The 22,264-nt window shown below is 43.9% G+C and overlaps 2 protein-coding genes across 7 annotated transcripts in view; one reads left to right on the top strand and one right to left on the bottom strand.

Moving 5' to 3' along the window:
* Positions 1-22,264, top strand: part of SNX3 (sorting nexin 3) — a 1,122,685-nt gene that overhangs the window by 36,280 nt on the left and 1,064,141 nt on the right. The window contains exon 1 of one of the 6 annotated variants that reach the window (XM_050789176.1): positions 9,453-9,462. The exons of the other annotated variants lie outside the window; for them this stretch is intronic. The gene's annotated coding sequence lies outside the window, so the exon portion shown is untranslated. Of the gene's footprint in view, positions 1-9,452; positions 9,463-22,264 lie in introns of those variants that run through there. 6 annotated transcript variants of the gene reach the window in all.
* LOC126953643 (coiled-coil domain-containing protein 162-like) overlaps positions 1-22,264 on the bottom strand; it is a 94,725-nt gene that overhangs the window by 35,176 nt on the left and 37,285 nt on the right. Inside the window, 7 exon segments of the mRNA XM_050789195.1 lie at positions 2,224-2,344; positions 3,818-3,956; positions 4,920-5,149; positions 9,422-9,574; positions 11,019-11,114; positions 12,977-13,130; positions 18,128-18,266. Of these exon segments, the coding sequence (XP_050645152.1) occupies positions 2,224-2,344; positions 3,818-3,956; positions 4,920-5,149; positions 9,422-9,574; positions 11,019-11,114; positions 12,977-13,130; positions 18,128-18,266 (1,032 nt within the window).

The following is a 22,264-nucleotide window of genomic DNA, read 5'->3' on the forward strand; positions in this document are numbered from 1 at the left end:
TGCCAAGATAAACCATAGGTAGGTGGGGATTCCAATATGTTATTGCCTTCTTTGAAGGCACCAAGCCCACAGTGGTCTCAGGAAGATGACACCGAAGAAGTGTATACCAAAGCACCTTGGCACACAGTGAGGACTCAATCGCTTGAATTAGGAGAACTCAGTAGAGGTGGAGATCCAGGTCTCCACACCAAGTCATGCCTGACAGACCAAAGAACAAAACAAAATGGAACCAGAAACAACAACCCTTTCCCTTCGATATTGGCATGGAGTTTAAAAGTCTTATAAGTATAGAATCAAACAAGAGTTTAGAATTGGCCAGCACACTCCATCCAAGGTGAGGCTTTGTAATATCAACCTTGCCACTGTTAAAAATAACTCTACCCCTCCCCTCTGCCTGCCCCCCACTGCACTGAAGGCCCTTTGCAAGCACAGCTGACAGGCACCCTGCACACAGCAGCACAACCACAAAGCAAAGATGCTTCCCCACAGCCCCTCACCCCGGGTGTCTCATAGGAACCACGGCCCCAACATGTGCAGATGGTTGCACCTGCTGCAGGCTTGTGGGTTTTCTCCAAGGAATCGGAAGGGAGCCGCCTGGATGCAGCAAACACAGCACAAACAACAGGCGCTTTGTGTCTTGTTGAATGTTCTGTAACTAGAGCTCAACCACACTCAGCTCTCTGGTGGCATTAGAGACACCCAGCTGGGGAGGGGCTCGCACTTTCATTGCACAGGGTCCTGTTTACAGAATTCAGTTACTTGAAGCACTAATAAAATGACTATGTCTTAGGTGAGGACAGAGGTTATTAATTCACATTACAATGTCTGTGGACTTTGTCTCAAAAGGAAAACCTAATTTAAGTTCGTAGTCAGACAACTCCTCCCTAGCTCAAAGGTTATGAATTTCCTACAGAATATTCAAAGTTAGGAATAGATATTATAGTTCAGACAGGACTAGCTACATAACGCAGGGGCCTGGTGCAAAATAAAAATGTAGGACGTCTTTCTAAAAGCAGGAAAAAGTGTCACACAGGTACTAAAAGATAAACTTTTCCCTTTCTTCTGCAGTCTCTCTCTTGACCTGTCATGGTGCTTTTATTCGCTTTTAACGTTGCACTCTCTTGGTCATGGGAATACGTGCAGGGCAAGTGAGACCCCCATAAGCATCCAGTGGCCCCACCTGTGACTCAGTGTGTGAATATGCATGACCCACCAGTCACCAGACTGAGGCACCAGGCCCTGCCTGGGGATGAGAAGTTGAGTCAGGCATCTCCCCTTCCCACCACCCCAATCCGCCGTGGAAAGGCAACCCCCAAGAGTACTGCAACCTCTGTCCTGGGAGATTCCAGGTACCCAAGGTGGGCAGGAGGCTCACCCTCACCGAGCTACCCATCGAACACATGGCAGTGCTGCCAGCCTAAGACCCCTGAGATGCTGCTGGGTGCACAGGCCTGACCTTGACCCTCCCTGTGCCAAGGTTCCCCTCCCCTCTGGGTGCGGGGAGGGTCAAGGTCAGGCGTGTGCACCCAGCAGCATCTCAGGGGTCCCAGGCTGGTAGCAACACCATGTGTTCAACGGGTAGCTCAGTGAGGACAAGCCCCCTGCCCACCTTAGGTACCTGGAATTGTAACTTTGAACACATTCAAAGTTAAACCATTAAAAGTTTCAGGATGGTGACCACAGAACATGAAACCCCAAGTGTCCCTCTGCATCCTGCGCGTCACATGCCCATGAAGTGGCCTCAAGTTTGGGCCTCAGATGGAAGGAAACCATTCTGATTGCCTTCACACCCTACATTTACGAATTTGACACATCATAACTTATGTACGTTACAAATAAGAAAGGCTTTAGGTTTTCCCTTCATTTCAACTCTATTTCAGTTACGAGTTAATCAGTAGAGTTGAAACTATGTTTTCTATTTTTTTAAAAAAAGCCTTTGTACAGCGAAAGAAATATACCAAAGTGCTTTGTGTCTTGTTGCAAGTTCTATAACTAGAGCTCAGCCACACTCAGCTCTCGGGTGGCAGTTAGAGACGCCCAGCTGGGGATAGGCTCGCCCTTTCATTGCACAGGGTCAAGGTGTAAAAAGTCATTTTTATATCATTTTCTGGGCATTGCACTGATTTTTTGGTTTTTGCTTGTTTTTACAACAAATGTCGATACATGAATTGCTTTCGTAATTAGGAAATTATTTTGTGAAGTAACAAAATAAAGGTACTTTACCTGTAGGGAGAGAACACTCCTTCTTGGACTTTTCTGATAAAAGCAGTATCATCTCTCTGTTAACTTTTCTTAGTACCTCTTGGATCATATGAATTTCAAAATTTTCCAGAAGTTTTTGAAGCTAGAGTAAGCATAGGTTGAGGGTCACTCTCTACATTCAGCTTATATTTTGGGTCCCGTGTCATATTCCTGCAAAAGGGCTTTGAGCTAGGGCCTGCCCCTCAGCTACTCTCCCGAGAAAGAAGGAACGCTTCCCTTCTAGGTCTCCCAAGTGCTTCTGGGGGCACAGATGTACCTCTCTGGAGAACAACACCTGTTCTTCCTGGTTCACATCCTCATTGATAAAATATAATCTTTTTTTCAAACCAAGTTTTGCTAAATTGCAAAGTGTTCAATACCTGGGGTGACCTCATGTCTTTTGGAGTCTCTAAATGTGGCTAGGATTTTGTGAGTTCTCATTATAAGAGAAGCTCTCAGCTGGGCGCGATGGCTCACACCTGTAATCCCAGCACTTTGGGAGGCCGAGGCGATTAGATTACGAGGTCAGGAGTTTGGGAGGCCGAGGCGGGTGGATCACAAGGTCAGGAATTCAAGACCAGCCTAGCCAAGATGGTGAAACCCCATCTCCACTAAAAATAAAAAAATTAGCTGGGCACCTGTAATCCCAGCTACTTGGGAGGCTGAGGCAGGAGAATTACTTGAACCTGAGAGGCGGAGATTGCAGTGAGCCGAGATCGTGCCACTGCACTCTAGCCTGAGCAACAGAGCAGGACTCCATCTCAAAAAAAAAGAAGAAGAAGAAGCCCTCAGGTATAAAACTTGATTTAGATACCAAGGAAGATTTTACAAGATTTAAAACTCCATGTAGGACCAACAGAAAAGTCTTCCAAAAACTGTGAGCCCTTACTCAATCTATTACGCTTGCAGAGCGCTTGTTTCTCCCTGTTGAAGGCCCCCAGGTGCTGGAAAGGAATAGGGCTTAGAAGGGTAAGCAGTGAGCTTGGCACTGGGGCCTGACAGGGGCTGACTTCTCCGTGCTGCTCAGCGGATGGGCATCTCTGCATTGACAACCAAACAGCCGAGGCTTTGCTTGCCTGGTACAATAAGCCCAGCCACAGAAAGCTTGAGTCCCAGGACCAAGCTGAACAAAGACTCGGGAAAACAACGTCTCCACACAGATCATCTTACACATATTGAGTGGGCATTTTCTTATTCTCAGAAAAATAATTACAGGGCGCTTTTAAAAATATTTTATTTCCATGTGGCTACCTGCATGCTAAATTTTATGCTTAAGATAGTGGTTATGTTTTCTATCATCATTCTTATGAAGGTACACATCAATTTGAGGAAAATCAAAATGATAAAAATCCAAACTTATAGAACAGGGACATTAAGGGAAGTAATTTGCTTCATCAAAGCCCCACACGCCTTTAAATACTTAGCCCTGCCCTCCCTCCAGCCCATTCATGATTTGCAACCCTGCAATTTACACTTAGCTTCTTAGAAAAAATACCATTTTGGTATGTCTGTAGTTTTACATGCTAATGCCATAAAGGACGTTTTCAAAGGCAAATTTAAAATATATCCTGCATACCTGGTGAGTTTTTATTTCAATTTCTGAGGCTCCACTGGGGGGAAGAACAGACTGATTATTTACTATAAATCCTTCAAATTCATCTTCTTTCCCCATCTGCCTAGCTATAGCTTTCATGCTGGGGTAGAGAATGTCAGTTCTATTAAAGAAGAAAGACAGAAATTAGCAAACATATTTTTTCTCATTTTAATTCTCTGATAATTATTTTCATTCATTTTATCTTTCCTATCATCAGTATCCTAACCCATTCACAGATATATCAACATCTAAATTCACCACAGTTATCATTTCTTAGCCACTTGAAATAGTGAGGCTTTTTCCCATTGGGTGCATATAACCTCAGTCCTCACTCTTCAAAATATTGACAAGTCTTCACATTTCCTAGTTATCAGGGACACTGACTATAATAATTTCACAAGATAAACAATCTGGCTATACCAGCTTTCTGTTGTTGTTGTTTGTTTTTGTTTTTTGAGAGAGAGTTTCACTCTTGTTGCCCAGGCTAGAATGCAATGGTGTGATCTCAGCTCACTGCAACCTCTACCTCCTGGGTTCAAACCATTCTCCTGCCTCAGCCTCCCGAGTAGCTGGGATTACAGGTACCCACCATCACATCCGGCTAATTTTTTGTATTTTTAGTAGAGACAGGGTTTCACCATGTTGGCCAGGCTGGTCTCAAACTTCTGACCTCAGGTAATCCCCCCGCCTCAACCTCCCAAAGTGCTGGGATTACAGCCGTGAGCCACCACGCCGGCCTAAAGCAAACATTCTTAAGCTTGGTAAGGCCCAGGGTGTATGGGGGTGCTTAGTAAATGTTTGTTAACAGACACATGGCAGAAGCAACACGCCTTCCCAGGCAGCTACGTCATTCGAGCCAGGGCCTGCAGCTGCTAGCATGCCTCCCATTCCCCAGACCTGTGCCCCATGTGCCATCTGTATATCTCTGGCTGCAGTGCCACAAGCACTCAGAGACCCAGCCCATGGGTCTAATGGGTCATGTTAGGATTCATGGACCAAATCTCGCCCTCAGATAAAGGGGCAGGAAGCTGCCATCCCCAAGGTTCTAGTCATGGCCATGAATTTCAGCCTCAGCAACACTCACTCGTAGAGCTCTGAAAACTGTTTGTGGAGAGAGACAGAGTTGATATCCTGGCCTTGCAGCTTGAGTCGGCCCCAGTGCTCCTTTAGCACTTCCAGCTGCTTCCACAGTATCAGAAATGATCTCAGCAAAGCAAGGGACATCACCGCATCGCACGGGCCCTCCAGCAACTTGGAGGCTTTTGGGCTGTTTCGGAACTGACTTCTGAATCCTGGCACTTTGGACCAATCTGGCTGAAAGCATTATGGAAATCCTTCTTTACTGATCATGAACCAACACAGGCTAACCTTTTACTTGCAGCTTGTGCAAAACAAAGTCTTTGGAGAATTAACTTTTTCCCCAGGAGGAATGGTTCACAGGCCTACAGCACATGTAGAGTTGAGGGAGATTGACCATCCTTCATGAACAGTTTATGGAAAGGATAGGAATGTATCAACTGCAGCTTTCTGCTTGGGTCTGGAACCATTCATTTTGAAAACTCTCTTACTTGCATACTAACATTTTATCTGCCTTTGAAAAACTGAGCCTTTTGTGTTTTCCCTCTGCATTCTGGAAAGTACTCTTCAATACACCTGAGATTAAAGTTCCCATCATGGTGGAGCCATGAAGTAACTTTCCTTTGAGGATTTTACCCATCTTATGGGTAAAGAAATGGAAATTTAAGTTTATCCTACCTCCTGTTTCTTCTCATCTTTTAGAAGTTAGGCAGGAAACATTTCTCTTAATTAGAATTTATCATTCAATAAGAAAGATTACTTTAAAATTATGATTTCTTCATTTATTCATTGGTGCTTTCCTTAAGTAAATAATTGTGGAGGGGCTGCTATGAACCCTGCAGGACGTAGAGGAAACAAGGTATTCAGGTCCTTGTTTGTCCTGCTGTCCTGCAGCCAGCAGTCTGAGGGCCAAGGTCACCCAGAGTGAGGAACAAAATGAGGACCAGATTCAGGCCCACTGCCTGTCCACAGTGTCTCAGTCACAGAAAAAGGAGCTCTTCTTGGCAGACCAGGATGGCAAATCCCATGATGTTATGATAAAAAGAGGCTTAAAGAGCATTTAGGTGACAGCACCTGAGACACTCAAGTTTCCTGGCTAGAAACAGGAAGAACAACCTGGTATAACTGGATCCTAGAGCAGTGGTATTAACATACATAAGGAAAAGCCTGCCTGCCAGGAAGAGCGTTGGTCAAATTGTCCAAGGAAGAATTGATAAGCAAGACCCAGGGGAGAGTGAGTTCCTATAGATTGCTGGTAACTCCTCAGTCTTGTAGCCTGCCTCCCCAACAATCAGCTAGTGCATGGATTTCCAGATTTCATTTTATCCTCAGAGCTCTTTCATTAAATGAATTCTTATGCACTGGCCCAAATATTCAACAGACCAAGGACAAGCATGGCGACATGAAGGGGACAGCCTGGAGGCCATGTAATTGCACGCCACCCCCAGCTCAAGAAGCCCCAAGGTGTCTCTTAGGAACCCCAGGGCTCCTTGGACCACAATTTTAAAAGCCCTGAGCCAATTCATCACCTTTACTTTGGAGCTTTGGAGACTGAGGCCTAGTGAGATAAAAAAACTTGTGGCATAACTGGGGCAGGAACTCAGGAGTCCTGACTCTCAGGGCAGTATAAATTCTGCTGATTTCTATCGTCTATGAATAGCTAAATACTCCTAAATAAAAACACATGAAATAAAATTAATTAAATAATAATTTTAAAGCAAATTTGTTTGTTTATATGTTCATATGATGAGAAGTCTTTTCTACCTACGTGCTTTAATTTAAAAGACAAAAGAAGGAACAGGAGCCAAGATAAATAACAAGGTGGAGGATGGTGGGGAATGTCAGAAAAAGATGGTAATCCATCACAGACAGGGCCAAAAAATGGCAAACAGAAGGACCTGAGGGCCCAGCATGTTTTTTGATCTTGGCACAATTTGATCTATATCCAGCTTTGCAAATGATCATACTGGGGGGCTTCTACAAAATATTCCCCTTCTTGATAAAAAGATAGCTCTCCAAGGAGAAAGCTTTTTTGCTCCTGTTTTTATCTTACAAAAATGAGGGAGATGTTTGCCGACACAGCTACATGGCAGACCTTGAGTCCTTGAAGTCACTGTTGAGGGGCTACACCAACCTGAACTGCCTCCTTCTAGACTTCTTATTATGGAGGATTAATATGCTTCCCTAATTTAAGTTATGGCTAATGGGACAACCTGTTACTTGCACCAGAAGCACTCTAATTGGCACAGAGAAGCATCGGGGGTAAGGGTGGATGATCAGAAAAATCTTCCTAAAGACAGTGGTTTTGAAGTGGAAATCTGAAGGATAACTAAGTAAGGATAAGAGTTAATCAGGTGATGAAGCAGAAAAAGGAAGGAGAGGGAAGTTTTCCACTAGAGGGACCAGCTTGGGAGAAGTACAGAGGAGAGCATGGTGCACTTGACAAATCAAAAGACATTGAGGGTAGAAATATTGGCAGGAGTCAAGTCACGAGGGGCTGATGAAAGCATTTGGACTTTTCTCAGGGCATCTGGAATCCATTGAAGAGTTGTAGTGAAGGAAGTGACATAATCAGGCTTGCATTTAAAAATATTACCCTGGTGAATGGATTGGAAAGAGGTGAGAGTAAGTGTACGGAATCCAATTGGAGGTCACGATCATAGCCTAGTGATCAGGGATGATGATGGTTTGGACTCGTAGAAGTGGGTACTGTGGGGGAACGGAGAAAGAAGACAAACTTGAAAGATATTAAAATAACTGATAGTAAAACTTGGTGACTGGTTGTGGGGTGTGGGACAGAAGTCAAAGATGGTGCCCAGAGTTTTTGGCTTGACCATCTGACAGAGACTATGGGGGAGGGGCAAGATTTAGGGAGTAAGATGACCTTAGCTTAGGACACGCTGTCTCTGAGGTGGAATAAGTGGAGCTATCCAGCAGGCAATTGAACATGTGAGTCTGATAGGATTGATATTTGGGCTAGACATATAGATTTGGATCATGGCATGTGAATGTCATCAAAGTTATAAAAGTGGATGGGTTTTCCTAGGGAGAGGGTGAGGAATGGAGCAACCTAGTAGAGAAGAGGATGAGGGAGCTCCAGGACCAGAACGTTGGGTTGGAGTCTGAGCTTGTCTCCTCATTACCCATGTGACTTTGGCCATGTTACTTAACCTTTTTAAGCCTTAGTATTCTTAACTATAAAATGAGAACAATGAAACAACCTATCTCATGGAATTATTGTGGGGACTAAATAAATGAATACATCAAAAGCAATCTGAACAGACCTCAACTTGTAGGCAATAATAGTAGTGGTATTAGTAGCATTCAGGGCTGACTTAATGGCTTGGGCAGAGGAGGCACAGTGCCTAGGGCTCACAAAATGCCTTATTTTTTTTTAATCAGAAAAAAAGACCTTTTAGGCTAAAGAAAATGCCTTAATATATGATTTTAATATCTTTTTCTTTGTACTAGCACAATGTTAAAATATAACTTTTAAAGGTTTTTCATGGCGGAGGGAGGAGCCCACAAAGGTAAAAGTGTTAGGGCCTGTGGAAGTCAAAATGTGGCCCTGGTAGCAGTGGTGGGATAGATTATAAAAAACATTTTAGGGTTGGCAGAGGTAGAGGACCCTACAGAAGGGTCTGAGAAGGAGGGCTCAGCAATGTCAGAGGAAAGGTAGGAGAGACTCATGCTGTGGAAGCCAAGGGCAGAAAGGCTTTGAGAAGGACTCTGTCAAATGCTGCCAAGGGGTTAGGTAGGAAGGTGACTGAAAGTACCCAGGGGATTTAGTGACAAGGACCACCTCTTGATGAGACACGTTTCAGTAGCAAGATTGGGAAGACAGACTGTAGTGCTGCAAGGAGTAGCAGGAAGGTAAGAAAATGAAGATGACAGATTTAGGCATTGCTCAGAAAGTTTGGCTCAGACAGAAAAGGTCTTCAAGTGGGGGCACCAGCTAGTTTGTCTGGCATCCAAACATGTCTCTGCCTAGTTCCCAGATACATGCAAAATTGTTTAAAGTCATGATACTAGGAGGGCTAGTGGCTCTTGCACCTTAGAGCTTCAGAGTGATAAACCCAGAGGAGGCAGTGCCTGCCCAGGAGGCCATAGGCCAGTAGTTGAGTGTGAGGACAAGAGCCCAGGCCTGAGATGTCCACCTGGGGCTTCTATCAGACCCCTCTGGCCCTTCCAACTCCAGTCCTAGATGTGTGACTCACAAAGAAAGCATTCAGTTGGTGTTTTTGTTTCATTTGTTTTAATAGACCTCCTACAACTTTTGTCCCATTTTAAAAATTAAAATAGTTGGATAGACCATAATCATGGAACTTAGAAAATGCTTTGCAGTGGCTACCCCTGCTCCACTGTTGCTCCCAGGTGGTGTTGGCACAGTCCTGGGACCTACTGAGAGAGGCTATGGGAACATGTGGCTCCCTGGACCATCTCCCCAGCAGAGAAGTCCTTCAGCCCAATACAGTACTGGTCAATATGGAAACGATTCCCCAAGAATACCTGTGCATTTTTGCCCAGTGTGGCTTGCTGTCTTGGGGGGGCCTCCATGGTCACATGATAGCTACTCAGAACATCTTCCAGTAGCAGTTGCACACCCACCAGTTCTCCATGAGCCACCTTGTAGTCACGGTCACTCAACCCACAGAGGCACAGCTAAAAAAACAAAAAAACCTTCCATTTGAAGACCATATATATATATATATTTTACATATGGTTTTTAGGAAGAAAACTAGGAGTAACTGTATTTACAAGAACCCATCCTCTCAACTGCTAGAAAATTCATAAAAACCAGAGTAACATTTCTAACTTAAAGTTTTCTTTGAGCACATCAAACTTTTGGCTCTGTATGAAAATGCCAAGTTTCCAGCCCTTACAGCAGATCTGACATGGTGAATGTATAGTGTGATATCAATTTTTCCTTAAAAGTACAGATATAAACACACATACGCAGAGAGAAAATACCAGGGAAATAAAATGTGAACTGTAATTGTCTCTTAGTTGTGGGACGATGGTTGATTTTTAATTTTATTTTACCATTTTATTTTATTTTATTTTATTTTATTTTATTTTTTAAGAGTCTCACACTGTCACCAGGCTGGAGTGCAGTGGTACGATCTCAGCTCACTGCAACCTCCATCTCCTGGGTTCAAGTGATTCTCATGCTTCAGCCTCCTGAGTAGCTGGGACTATAGGCGTGTGCCATCACACCCAGATAATTTTTGTATTTTCAGTAGAACGGGCTTTCACCTTGTTGCCCAGGCCAGTCTTGAACTCCTGAGCTCAAGTGATCTGCCCACCTTGGCCTCCCAAAGTGCTGGGATTACAGGTGTGAGTCACACCCAGCCATATGGTAAATTTTTTAAGACCATTTTTACTATTTTACTTAACCTGTTCTACTTATGGATAATTTTGAATATATAGAAATCAAACAGAAAAGTTCCTATCACACAGCCCCAAGAACCATTAACCCATGGCCAGTCCCATCCCATCCACCCACTCCCCCACCTCCATATGGTTTTGAAGCGTATTTATGGTTGATTTTCATGTTGTTCTTAATACTTTTCTATGCTTTCTATTTTTTAAATAAAAACAATATTTACTTAAATAATCAGGGGAAAACATTTAATAATGAAAAGAATCTAACAATTTAAAAGAAGTTAACGGCTGAAAAGAAAACAATGAAAAGAAATTCTCCCGACGAGTCCTGCTTTAAAAAGTTCCCTTCCCACCACTATTTATGGACAGGTCAGGAGTCACACATCTCTGAGCCTCCAGCCTGGGAGTTTCTCTAGGAGGCCCAGCCCATGACTGGAGATGATTGGCCATTCTCCCAGATCACTACTGTTACGAGAACTGCAGTTGAGTCTACAACCCAGGCCCACGCCAGTTGAGAGCATGCTTCTCTTCTATCATAAGAAAATGTGACTCACCTCGTGGTCCCAGGTTTACAGCTTCAAAATCAAACACCCTGCTTATCTCACACATTTTTCATCATGGGTGAGAGTAGGAGGATCTGACCTGTGGACCCAATGGCAACCATCTTTGCAGTCTGCACTCGAGAAGTTCTCTCTGTAACAATGGAGAAGACCTATCCTACCTGCATATTATATTCTAGGGTGTCTGGGCTGCTACTCATAGCTGGGAATAGTCCTCCATCTTCCAGAAATGCTCTCCAAGGAAACAGCTCAAATGCCTAAGAGAACAAAATAATAAACATGATAATGCTGTACTTTGTGTTCAAAATTAATAGATATCTGTATATGAATAGGATATCTGTGTCTGCACCCCAAAACAATTTTGGATGACTTATTTATTACATGGAAGTATTTCTTGAAACTTCCTAGTGATACAGGAGAGAGTAATAATCTATTTTTTAAATAGTTTTCTCAGCAGATGGTGAAACACAGAAGAGTACTTAAGATTTCAGTGTAATTAATCAGCACCAGTGTTCAGAAGTTCCAGAGCAGTATAACACCAATGGGACACATTTAAAATCAATAAAAATAAATTTACTCAAATGCTCTCAATATCAGGAACCTTAAAAAGTTGTCCTTCATCACTATTGTGCTCCAGTTCTAGGTAACAACTCAAGACCAGCGCCACAAATTATTACGTGTGAGTCTCTGTCTCCTCCGTATCACTAACCAATAGCTAAGGCATCCTCTGTCCCTTGTGATACCGTGTGCAGCCCTGGAACCAGTGAGCCTGCCTATCTGACCTCATTCTACACTTCCAGACCTGGTTCTGGTTTTAGTCAAGTCCTGGAGTTGCAGTTGATTCTGACAGCAAGAAGCCAGGACTCTTGTATCCACCTAATCCCAGGCAACACCCAAAGGTAGCAAGAGCAGATCCAGTGGTCACAGTCCAGCCCTGTCTTCTGGGTCTAAATGAGGGCCAAGGCTTGGGCCCAAAGTCACTGTCTTGCAGCCACTGCAGGTAGAAATGTTGGTGTCCCTTGGCTTAGCACTATAAGATCAGAATATTAAGTTGGAAATTTTGGAGTCGAAAGACCAGGGATTGTGAGGTAGTTTGAAAGAGATATCCACTAGTTCCTTGATACTCCTCCTGTAAAGAGGTGGAGCTTAATTCCGCACCATCCCCCCTACTTAAATGTGTGCTGGACTTAGTGACTCACTTCCAGTGAAAAGAATATGACAGAAGTGATGAGAGTCACTTCTGAAATCTGGTAATAAAAACACTGTGACTTCCATCTTGGGTTCTCTCTTGGACTGTTTGTGCTGGGGGAAGCCATCTACTGTGTTGCAAGGAAGCTCGGTGGAGAAGCATATGTGGATAAGCCTGGAAGTGGATCTTCTGGTGCCCACCAGCAGCCATAGGAGTGGGCTTGGAGGCAGGTTGTCCTCCAGTCAAGCCTTGAGATGATTACAGCCCTGGCCAACATCTTGACTCATGAGAGACCCTGAGCCAGAACTGCCCACCTAAGCTGCTCCCAGATTCCTGATCCTCAGAAACTATGTGAGATAATGAATGTCTATTACTTTAATCTGCCAAACTTTAGGGTAAATCATTATGCAGCAATAAGTAACTAATACAGCTTGCAACCTGGTGCTGCCATGACTCTGGAATAGTCCGATCTCTGGCCTTCCTGAATCTTGAACTCTTTGGTTGTAGAAGGTGGGTAATATTGTTCCTGCCTAGGAGCAACAATAGTTGCCAGGCTTGCCTTCAACAACAGGGGCTATAACCAGGGCTATTGAAAACCCAGCTGCTGACTTCATTTATGCATTGCAATTGCTATCATGACTATTTATTACATGGAGAAGATTAAGTGTTTGTTTTGCTATCAACTGTGAACAGACAAGCTGTTGCCCCCATCAGCCTGTTGAGGGTTTGGAGGCCAAGACCCTGACTGGGAATCACAGCTGGCCCTGGGGCCCAGACTGTTCCACTGTGCAAGTGAAGCTGAGCCAGTGAAGACAGAGGGCATTAAAGTCTTGAAAGCCCCTGCAGAATCTAAACCAAATGGAAACAAACAGCCTAAATTCCCTACACACAGCACACCATTTACAGTATAAAAATACGTCAGAAACACACCTGGAGGCTCTGTGGATCCAGTGGCTGGGGCAGGCTGAGCTGCGAGGCAAAAATGCTCTTCCTGAGACAGTTGCTCAGTGCTGGTAGCCCATGGCACATGCCGTCTGTGACAGACTGGTAGGCAGGAACATTTCCAGCTGCCAAAAACGTTCTTCTACCAAAACATGGGGTCGGGGGGCATTTCATTAAAAGCAGTTACTTACATTTCTAAAGTTCAAAACTTTCCTCAAAGTTACGGAAGCAAGAAAACATTTCGAGATATTAACAGGTTCCTTCTTCAGCCACATCAACCCCCGTGCCCATTACCCTTGACTTTCACAGTTCATGGCCCTCATGGGGAGGGTTGGCATACTCTCGACTAGCACTGTCTAGCAGAACAGTCTGCAATGGTGGAAATGTCCTAAATTTGCACTATCCAATAGAGTAGCCTCTGGCCACGTGTGGCAGTTGTACACTTGAAATGTGACTACTGTGACTGAGGGAATGAATTTTTAATTTTCTTTTTCTTCTTTTTCTTTTTTTAAAGGCTAGTCAAGCGAAGCAGTGTGAGTGGAGAAAGAATAAAGCAATCTGTAACTGGTTGTAATCAATTAGTTGTAAACACGACTGCACTCAGACCAGCCCAAATTTTTAATTTTCTTTCATTTAAATTAATAATAATTTTAATTAAATTAAATAGCCACATGTGGCTACTGAATAGTGCAGCTGTAGCTCTAGAAAAAAGCTATCAATTGTTTATTGAATGAATTATTTTAAGACCAAAAGCTGAGACAACACTTCTTTATAAAAACTAAATTTAAAGTTTTAAGCCTCCTTGGGGTTTGGGGGAGAAAAGTTCTTGTTTGGTTTTAAACAAAACTTGGCTTTGTATACCAAGAACCACAAACCCTGAAGACTGGAGCATGAAATTCATACCATAAGTCAGAGAGAAGGAAGTATGCATGATAAATTAGAATGGTTTTTCTTGCCTAAAAGGAAATGAGAGTTAAACAAGGAAAGACTACTAGAGCTGAGTTCTAGTGGATGCCTCTGGATAAGCTGGAGGAGGGTATCCCAGGGCAGAAGGTCCTTTTGCTTGGATTCTCTGTGAGGTGGCCTCCCGGGAAGACTAGCAGCCCCTCAAAGTGGGGAGAAGGACCCTCCCACGTGGGTATCCAGAGGAATGCTGAGCAGCAGGCTGGCCTGGGGTGAGCCAGCTCACCCACCGCAGAAATAAAGGAAGTGGCTGTGTCTTCCCAGCTGCCAGGAAGATTCGAAAGCACTGACAGAAACTTAGATCACCTCCGAGAGGATGGTAGAGTGAGAAGAGTGTTGTGTGAGGCCTAAACTTAAGGTCCAAAATTTGTGCTGCCTTGACTTCTGGCAAAACCAGGAGGCCTCAAATAGCTTAGCCACAAGGTCCCCCACTCCCCACTCTGTTCCCACAGATAAGGTCTCCAGGTTTAACGACCCTCCTTATCAAAGGAACCAGGTGCAATTCCTGCTTATCCTTGAGTAGCGGTTTCAGTTCCCTGCCAGACCACAGCATTATTCAAATCAATCACCCCTTCCTGTGTGAAGCACGGAACATCACTCTCTCCTGATATTACAAAACCTGCCTCCCACAGCCCTTGCCTGTTCACTCTGTTCCCAAGTGGCCCTGTATGGGGGGACAGTGTCCTCTTCCTCTGGATTGTGTCTGTGAGTAATAAATTACCACCCGCCCCATCTGTCATTCACCCCATCTGTCCAGGGTCGGGTGTTTGGCCATCCCCATGACCCTAGGGCAGGACCCTTCCCTCTCCAGCAAGTGAAGAGGAGGTGATTAAAACAAAGGGGAAGGGGGAGAATCTTGCATTAACTGATTTTAAATCTCACATGGATCACTTTTAAACTCCAAGTGTGATTCAGTAATGTGGCATTAGAAAGTTTAATCTTCTTGCCATCAGTAAAGGCTATTTTGAACCACAGGGAACTCACAGGGCACATGCTAGAGTTTTCCTCCAGGTAAGAACTTAATGAAACCTGCAAAGTGGCCCGGAGGAGGCCAGGCAAAAGCTCTTTGCTTCTCAGATGCCAAAAACGAGGGCCGTGGCCTCGTTCAGCACTGCTCATGTGAGGGCCCAGGCTCCTATGTGTCTCCCAGGAATCCCCAGACAACCCAAAGCACACTTTATTTTTAAATTTTTATTTCTTTTTGTTTTTAGAGACAGGATCCCTGTTGCCCAGGCTGGAGTGCAGCAGCGCAACCATAGCTCACAACAGTCTCAAATTCCTGGGCTCAGGGGATCCTCCCACATAGGCCTCCCAAAGTGCTGGGATGAAAGGAGTGAGCCACCACACCCAGCTGTCAAAGCACACTTAAATAGCTGCATGTTTAGAGAGAGTTAAGTAGGTGATCACGAAAATAAAAATACATTCAAAAATGAACAGAACGCCAGGTGCAGTGGCTCACACCTATACTCCCAGCACTCAGATCTCTTGAGGTCAGGAGTTCGACACTAGCCTGGCCGACATGGCGAAACCCTGTCTCTACGAAAAATGCAAAAATTAGCTGGGTGTGGTTGTAAACATCTGTAATCCCAGCAACTCGGGAGGCTGAGGCACGAGAGTCACTTAAACCTGGGAGGCAGAGGTTGCAGTGAGCTGAGGTCATGCCACTGCACTCCAGCCTGGGAGACAGAGTGAGACTCTGTCTCAGAAACAAAAATGAAGAGAAACAAACATTCAAGGAATGAGAGGCTGGAGTTGCTTTCTTTAGAAATTCCTGATGTACTCCTAAGGCAGGCTTGCTGCAGGAAGGGTTGTATCGCCAAGGTATCTCCTCAGCTTTCTCCTTTTTACCCTAATCACCCTGAACATCAACAATCCATTCAGACTAGAGGCACTTTTCATGTGATATATTTTACACTGTGCTATAGAGTACCTTTGAGGGACTTTGCTTCCTTCCAAACCTAAAGTGCAAAGGAATTCTATTCTTTAAATCAGGGGGTGAAAAACTAAACTTTTTCGTAAAGGACCAGACAGTAAATGTTTTCATCTTTGCAGACCCTGCAGACTCTGTGGCAACTGTTCAGCTCCGGGGTTGTAGTGTGAAATGGGTGACAATCCCTAGGTGAATGGGCATGACTGTGTTCCAACAATGTTTCATTTATGGACGTGGAAATATGAACTCCATATCATTTTCATGGGTCACAAAATACTATTCTTCTATACATTTTTTTTTCCATCCATTTAAAGATAGGAAGGCCATCCTTAGCCCACAGGCCATACAAAAATCGGCAGAGACATACTATTCTTCTATACATTTTTTTTCCCAACCATTTAAAGATAGGAAGGCCATCCTTAGTGCACAGGCCATACAAAAATCGGCAGAGACCTCCAGCAGTAGTTTGCCAACTCCTGACTTAAATAGATGAGATTGGATAGAACTGCTTTGTCACCCAAGTGTTTACCTTCAATGCACATGATTAATTCACCTGGCATTAAAGATAAGCTTAATCCTTGGGCATTTCTTGAATTGGCTAATCAATAACTCCTGCAAGTTGGTGGACATGTCCAGAGATGAATGCTGGGCCCTGGTCAGTGTGATCCAACCCATTGGGGGACAGCTACCAAGTTCCATCAACCCTTTGGCTAGTAGAGGGGGGTTGAGAGGGGCAGAGTGAAATGTTTTGTGCCTAGAAGCATGCACATAGCCAGTACCCAAGATGATCTTGCCTTCTCTTCAGCATCCTCTTCTCTGTCCACGCTGCCACTTGGTCTCCATAATAGCTCTTGGGTTTTGGAGTGAAACACACCTAGGTTCTAAATCTGGTCTGCCACTTACTAGCTGTATAATTCCAAACACACACAACCTGAACAGCTCTGAAGAGAAAAGGCTGGGGAATTGTAACCAGTGGAGGACACAGTGGGGTGAACCGTCTGGGTGATTCTCTCCAGAGGGTCACAGAAAAACATATAAAACCAGAAATAGGACACAATCTCCATTCCTGCAGATGGAGTGTGAGGACAAAGAAAGCCCCGACAAAGCGATTCCAGGGGGTTTCCTGGAAGCAGAGTGGTTTCCCTGGGAGAGCAGTACCAAACGGAATCCTTCGTAGCTGAAATCCAAAAAGGACTTCTGGGGGATATTTCTGTTTCTTCACCAGTATGTGAAATCCTTGCAAATTCTGACCTTGGGCTTTCAGAGCCCAGAGGACTAACAAATGGCCATCCTGACAATTGTCTGAGGCTTTACATCTTACCTGCTTGACTAAGCTACAGCTCAGGAAGCTATCTGTCAATATAAAGAAAACAAATTAGCCTGATTTTTGTCCTGCTGAATTTACATTCTAAATCCAAGAGTCCTCTGATGTCAGAGTAAAGAAGATTGACAGTAGAAAAAGAACAAGACAGTTCAGTGCAACCCCCACCTTTTCGTTCTCCATGGATGCCTGCAAGTGCAGTGGAAAGCAACTGCAACCTACAGGTAAGAGCACGGCCCTTGGAGGCCCTCTCAGTGGCTAAATACTCACATGGGGAACTAACCTAAAGAAGTTAATTTTGACAATTAAAAAGTCAGCAGAGATCTTCAGGGCTAACCCTCTTTCCCTCTCATACAAAACTTACTTATACTGGAAACATTATGAATCTTAATCCAAGCTAATTTTCCCATCAGCATCGTGATTAATTACCCAAATAAAACATTTCTTTTGCATGTGGAGTACTTAATACAATGGTACCTACAAGGCTAGAGGTAGATTGATTTATTTATAAATTTAACGCTGGTAGCCAATTCTGTTAGCTTGAGAAGTTCAGTAAAACTTCTGTCTTTTTGAAAGGTAAACAAACGTTGAAAAAAAAAACCCTAGAAATAATCATCTTTAGAAGTATAAAAATGTTATTCCCAGCAGAACCCCCGTGTACACTGAGAGCAGCAATCATTATATGAACTGTTCTGAAATTACATTTGCTAAAATCAAGATTGTTATTCGCCAATAAGAACAGATTCTCACAGACAGCCTTTGTGACAGGTCATGTTTGGTAGCCATGGCATTCTGGATCTGCTTGTGCCCGTGACTATTTTAAGCTCATTATCTAACCTTGCCAAGAGTGGCCTCCCTAGATGGTCACTCAGCAAACACCTCCACAGCAGAATTTCCTAGACAGGATGAGTGCTCCAGCCCTTACCGGATGAGATGCCTCACTGCAGCGTCAAACTGCAAAATCATAACCTCCCTTCGGAGGAGAAGTGCCTGGGCCACCCAGGTAGGGTCTTGGGGGCTCTGGAGGCTGTCAATCATGTTCTGCAGCTCTTGAAGCTCAGACCCTAGAAGATGGACAATATTTTAGTCTGACAATGTGAAATACAGGCTACTATAGCTAAACCAGTAAACCAACATTTTGTCCCATACTTATCACCTAATCAGACTTCCCGTGTTTTGTTTGTGGGTATACTAATTATATGTTTTGCAAGACCAGCAAAGCCTTATGCTCTAGAATTAAAGGTCTGATTTATGTCTCCTTTCTTCCTCAGGAAGATAAAAATTTGCTTTGCTTTTCAGTACAATAAGAACAGGCCAGGAAAGAAAGTTTTAAAATTTATAAGGCTATGGTCTTGAAATAGAACAAAAAGGAGAAATGACAAGGAATAGGAAAATCTAGTCCTCAGTATATCTGTTAGGTACTTGAAGAGATCAGAGATTATGAATCAGCACTCATCTCTTATTGCCATGCTATATCCAAATCAGCCCTGCCTGTCACTGGCTCATGGATTAAAGAAGATTCAAGACCATCTAAAGCAAGTAAAAAGCACATGTGCATATATGTATATATAAAGATATGCAACATATGTATACATACACATATGTGTATACATATGCATACATATCCTTCTAGGAGATTCTAGTCATTTTAGGAGCAAATGTGGAGGATCCATATTTGCTTTATTTCTTAGATCCTTACTGTAAGAGTAGGCTATGTATACATAGATTCATATTCATTTTGGGTGAAAATTTAACTTAGGGGCCTTGTAGGGCACTCAGTGCCAGGATGTGGAACCCAGCCTGAGTCTGGATGACCATCCTAGCATCTAGGTATATATATCCTAGTTATTGGCATAGAGAAGGAGCTAGTCAGAACAGGATAGCACAGTGGAAAGTGATGAGCCCTTGGGGAACATGCTTGGGCTCACACTTACACGGCTACCAGAATGTCAGCTGGTCTGAAATATCCCTGTGAACATAGTGATAGTTTTCTACCCTGAGAGGACATCTCTGTTATTAGAAGAAGGATTGTGAAAACGGATACAGTCCAAGGCAGGAGTGAGACAGGAAGCCCACAGGGCATTTCTGGAGATGCTCTATCTTGACAGCTGGTCCACATGCAAGCAGCCTTCTTTCCTCCCTAGCCCAGTACTGGGCTCCAGCATCTACTGAGTGAGAAAGCAGAGAGTTGTGGGAGGGGGAAGCTGTCCATGAGAGCTTGATCAGGCAGATCCAGGGCTGAGAATGGTTGCTAACATATGTAATATGTGCTCTTGGCTTTAAGAACAGATGAGCAGTCCAGATTTCATATCCATTTGCTGTTTTATACAATACAAAATTTGTTTTATTTTTGTTTCCAGCCCCAAATAATTGAGTCCAATCAGCAAACTTTTTATGACTCCTCTAAATCTCATAGTCCTACTGGGCTGAAGAGTTCACCAGAAGAAGAGTCATATTAGAACGAATTGTACAAGAACTTTTGTGGTGATTGGAGGGAGGAGAGGTGGTCAGGGAGCCTCATTTGTTCAAGGCCTAGTGTGTTCGGTCTACAAGCAATATCAGGCTGTGCTGTAACCAGAGGAAAATTTCCTAATCCTCTGCAATGACAATGAAAAAAGGAGAATATAAAATTACACATACCCTGTGGTTAAAGCTCTGTAAAATATAAATATGGAATATATTTGGGCAGGGGCTAGACGGGAGTAAAGATAAATAAAATTATTTCACTTGTTAGAGTGGCTGGTTTACAGGTGATTTTTTTTCTGTCATTTCCATCGTTTATATACTACTGGTTGTGCACTTGGCATGTGATCGCTTCCCAGCAAAATTGTTGTATGTTGATATGTAGTATTATCATTAAAATACAGATGTGGAGGCAGGACTGCCTTTCCTTTGTTATTTTACTGATCTTTAAATCCTCGTTCCGACTTTCCTTCCTTTATGGAGTCAAGAGGCTTGGCGGGAGGGGAGGTGGCAGGACAGGCGGCCTGGCGGTGGGGACAGGGCGGAGGGTTGTTGCAGGCAGCGATGGTGGTGAGGCTGGGGTGAACCCTGTGCCAGGAAACAACAGGAAAGGAGCCTTTGCTCAAGCCTTTCCCAGGAGGGTCCCGTTTGGGAAATCAGGGAAGACAGACAGACAGACAGACAGACAGCCAGAGAGAGAGGGGGAGAGAGAGGAGTCACAGTGGCCCCGTCTCTGCATGAAGACTCAGAGATCGTACACTTCATTCCTGGTTTCCCTGAGTTCAGTGTGAAGTATTTGGGCTTTAACTGGCCTACTTATCCTTTACAAAGGAAGTCACAATGTAAACGTTCACATTCTGATTACATCCTCTGCTTCACGGGGGACTTCAAAGGGAGTTACTGGCTTTCAGGGAAGAAGAGAATTTGGCTGCATCCACAGAGCTGGTCCACAGTGTCTAAGAGCTGTTTTCTTCAGTCAAGGGGAGGACCAAAAGCTGAAATCTTGAATTTCCCTCAAGATTTGTTTTAAAAATACTTTAAAGCGTATAAGTCCACAAAAGTAATTTGAACTAACAATTAGAACTAACAATTTAGAACTAACTCTAAATTGTTCTGAGATGGCTTAAAGGAACAGACTCTCATTTCATCTTTCCCCTTAGTTCTTCTTGCCTCCTCTGGGAAACAGGCCAAGAACTAAGCAGCCTAGTCTTTTTAAAAAGATGATTATCTTGGAGGGGATTTTTTTTTTTTTTTTTTTTTTAAGTTTGCTCTTTATTTTGAGCAAAGCAGAGCATGTAAAACTGTACATTCTCCCTGGAGCACAAATGTGCAACATGACAATGCATGCCTCTCCGCATGCTTCAGAAAGCCTGGGCCCCACATATCTCAATGGTTTCTGGGTTCACAGTGCAGAAATGGCAAGAAAACAATTCCCTTCTTCCTGAATTCCAGGTCCTCAACTTGGGCCTCATTTCCCGTGATTCCTCGGAGCCATACTCATGGGTTCGTTCATGGGCAGGTTCACTTCTCCGGACTGGCCACGTGCAGTTCTGCCTGCTGCTTTTGCCAGTGTCCTTTTCTTATGTTGCTAGGACTGTCCCTCCTATTTTCTACACTGATCCAAGTCCGCTCCTCTCCAGTCTGGGAAGCACCCTAGATCACCTCCCTGATCTGGGGAGGTTTTGCCCGGGGGCACCCTTTACTCCCAGCTGCTATAGGACTGCCTGTGTAGTGACTTCACCAGGAAATATGGCTCTGGCTCTCTCGGTTTCTATCTCATCTCCATGTAACAACTGCCTCCCCATCTCAAGGGCAGGCAGGACATTTCTCTTGGCCACACTCCTTCTTCCTGTGCCTTAGCTAAAGCTCAGCCCCCACACCCTCCCGACATGCAACAGCCCCGCTAAGAGTGTCTTAGCTTATTTTCTGAGTAAGCCCCACTTACAACAGTCCCCAAACTAGTAAAAGGAAAGGACCTAAGAGTGCTTGGAGCTTCTCTAATCGGATGCTTATGTTGAAGACTTGTGAGTCACTCTGACAGCTCATTACTCTGCAACAATTCTGTGCCTTCTGCTGAGGTGGCACCACTACCACTCTGTCTTTATCCTGCTGCTCCTAGACACAGGCATTATCCTCCTCCCAGATCAGCATGCATGCCCTTCCCTATGTCCACATCTAAATGTTTACAGAGCCCTTCAGTGTTCCTTAGCACAATGCAAATATACCTGCCACCAGCTCCAAGGTCTCCTACAAATGTGTTTCCTTTATGCACCAACCAGCCACAGGGGAATATCCTCAGATTCTCTGACATTTGTTTTAAGAGCATTAGGTTTAAACAGGCATGTTGCCTCATTTCTTAGGCTCTTCTTGTTCTTTTAAATCCCCGGCTACTATAGTATTTTGCTATTAATTGATATTTACATGACCAGTGACATTATTTGGATGGTAGTCACATTATTAAGGCAAGATTACTTTCCCTGATTCTGATAAACATAACTTAGTAAACATTTCAGTGTTTTTAATTCACCTCATGTGTTTATCTTATAATATAACCTGTGCTGATGAGCACTGGGCGTATAAAACTAAAGCCTCAATCATT

The sequence above is a fragment of the Macaca thibetana genome, chromosome 4 (genome assembly GCF_024542745.1).
Source record: "Macaca thibetana thibetana isolate TM-01 chromosome 4, ASM2454274v1, whole genome shotgun sequence".
NCBI lineage: Eukaryota > Metazoa > Chordata > Mammalia > Primates > Cercopithecidae > Macaca > Macaca thibetana.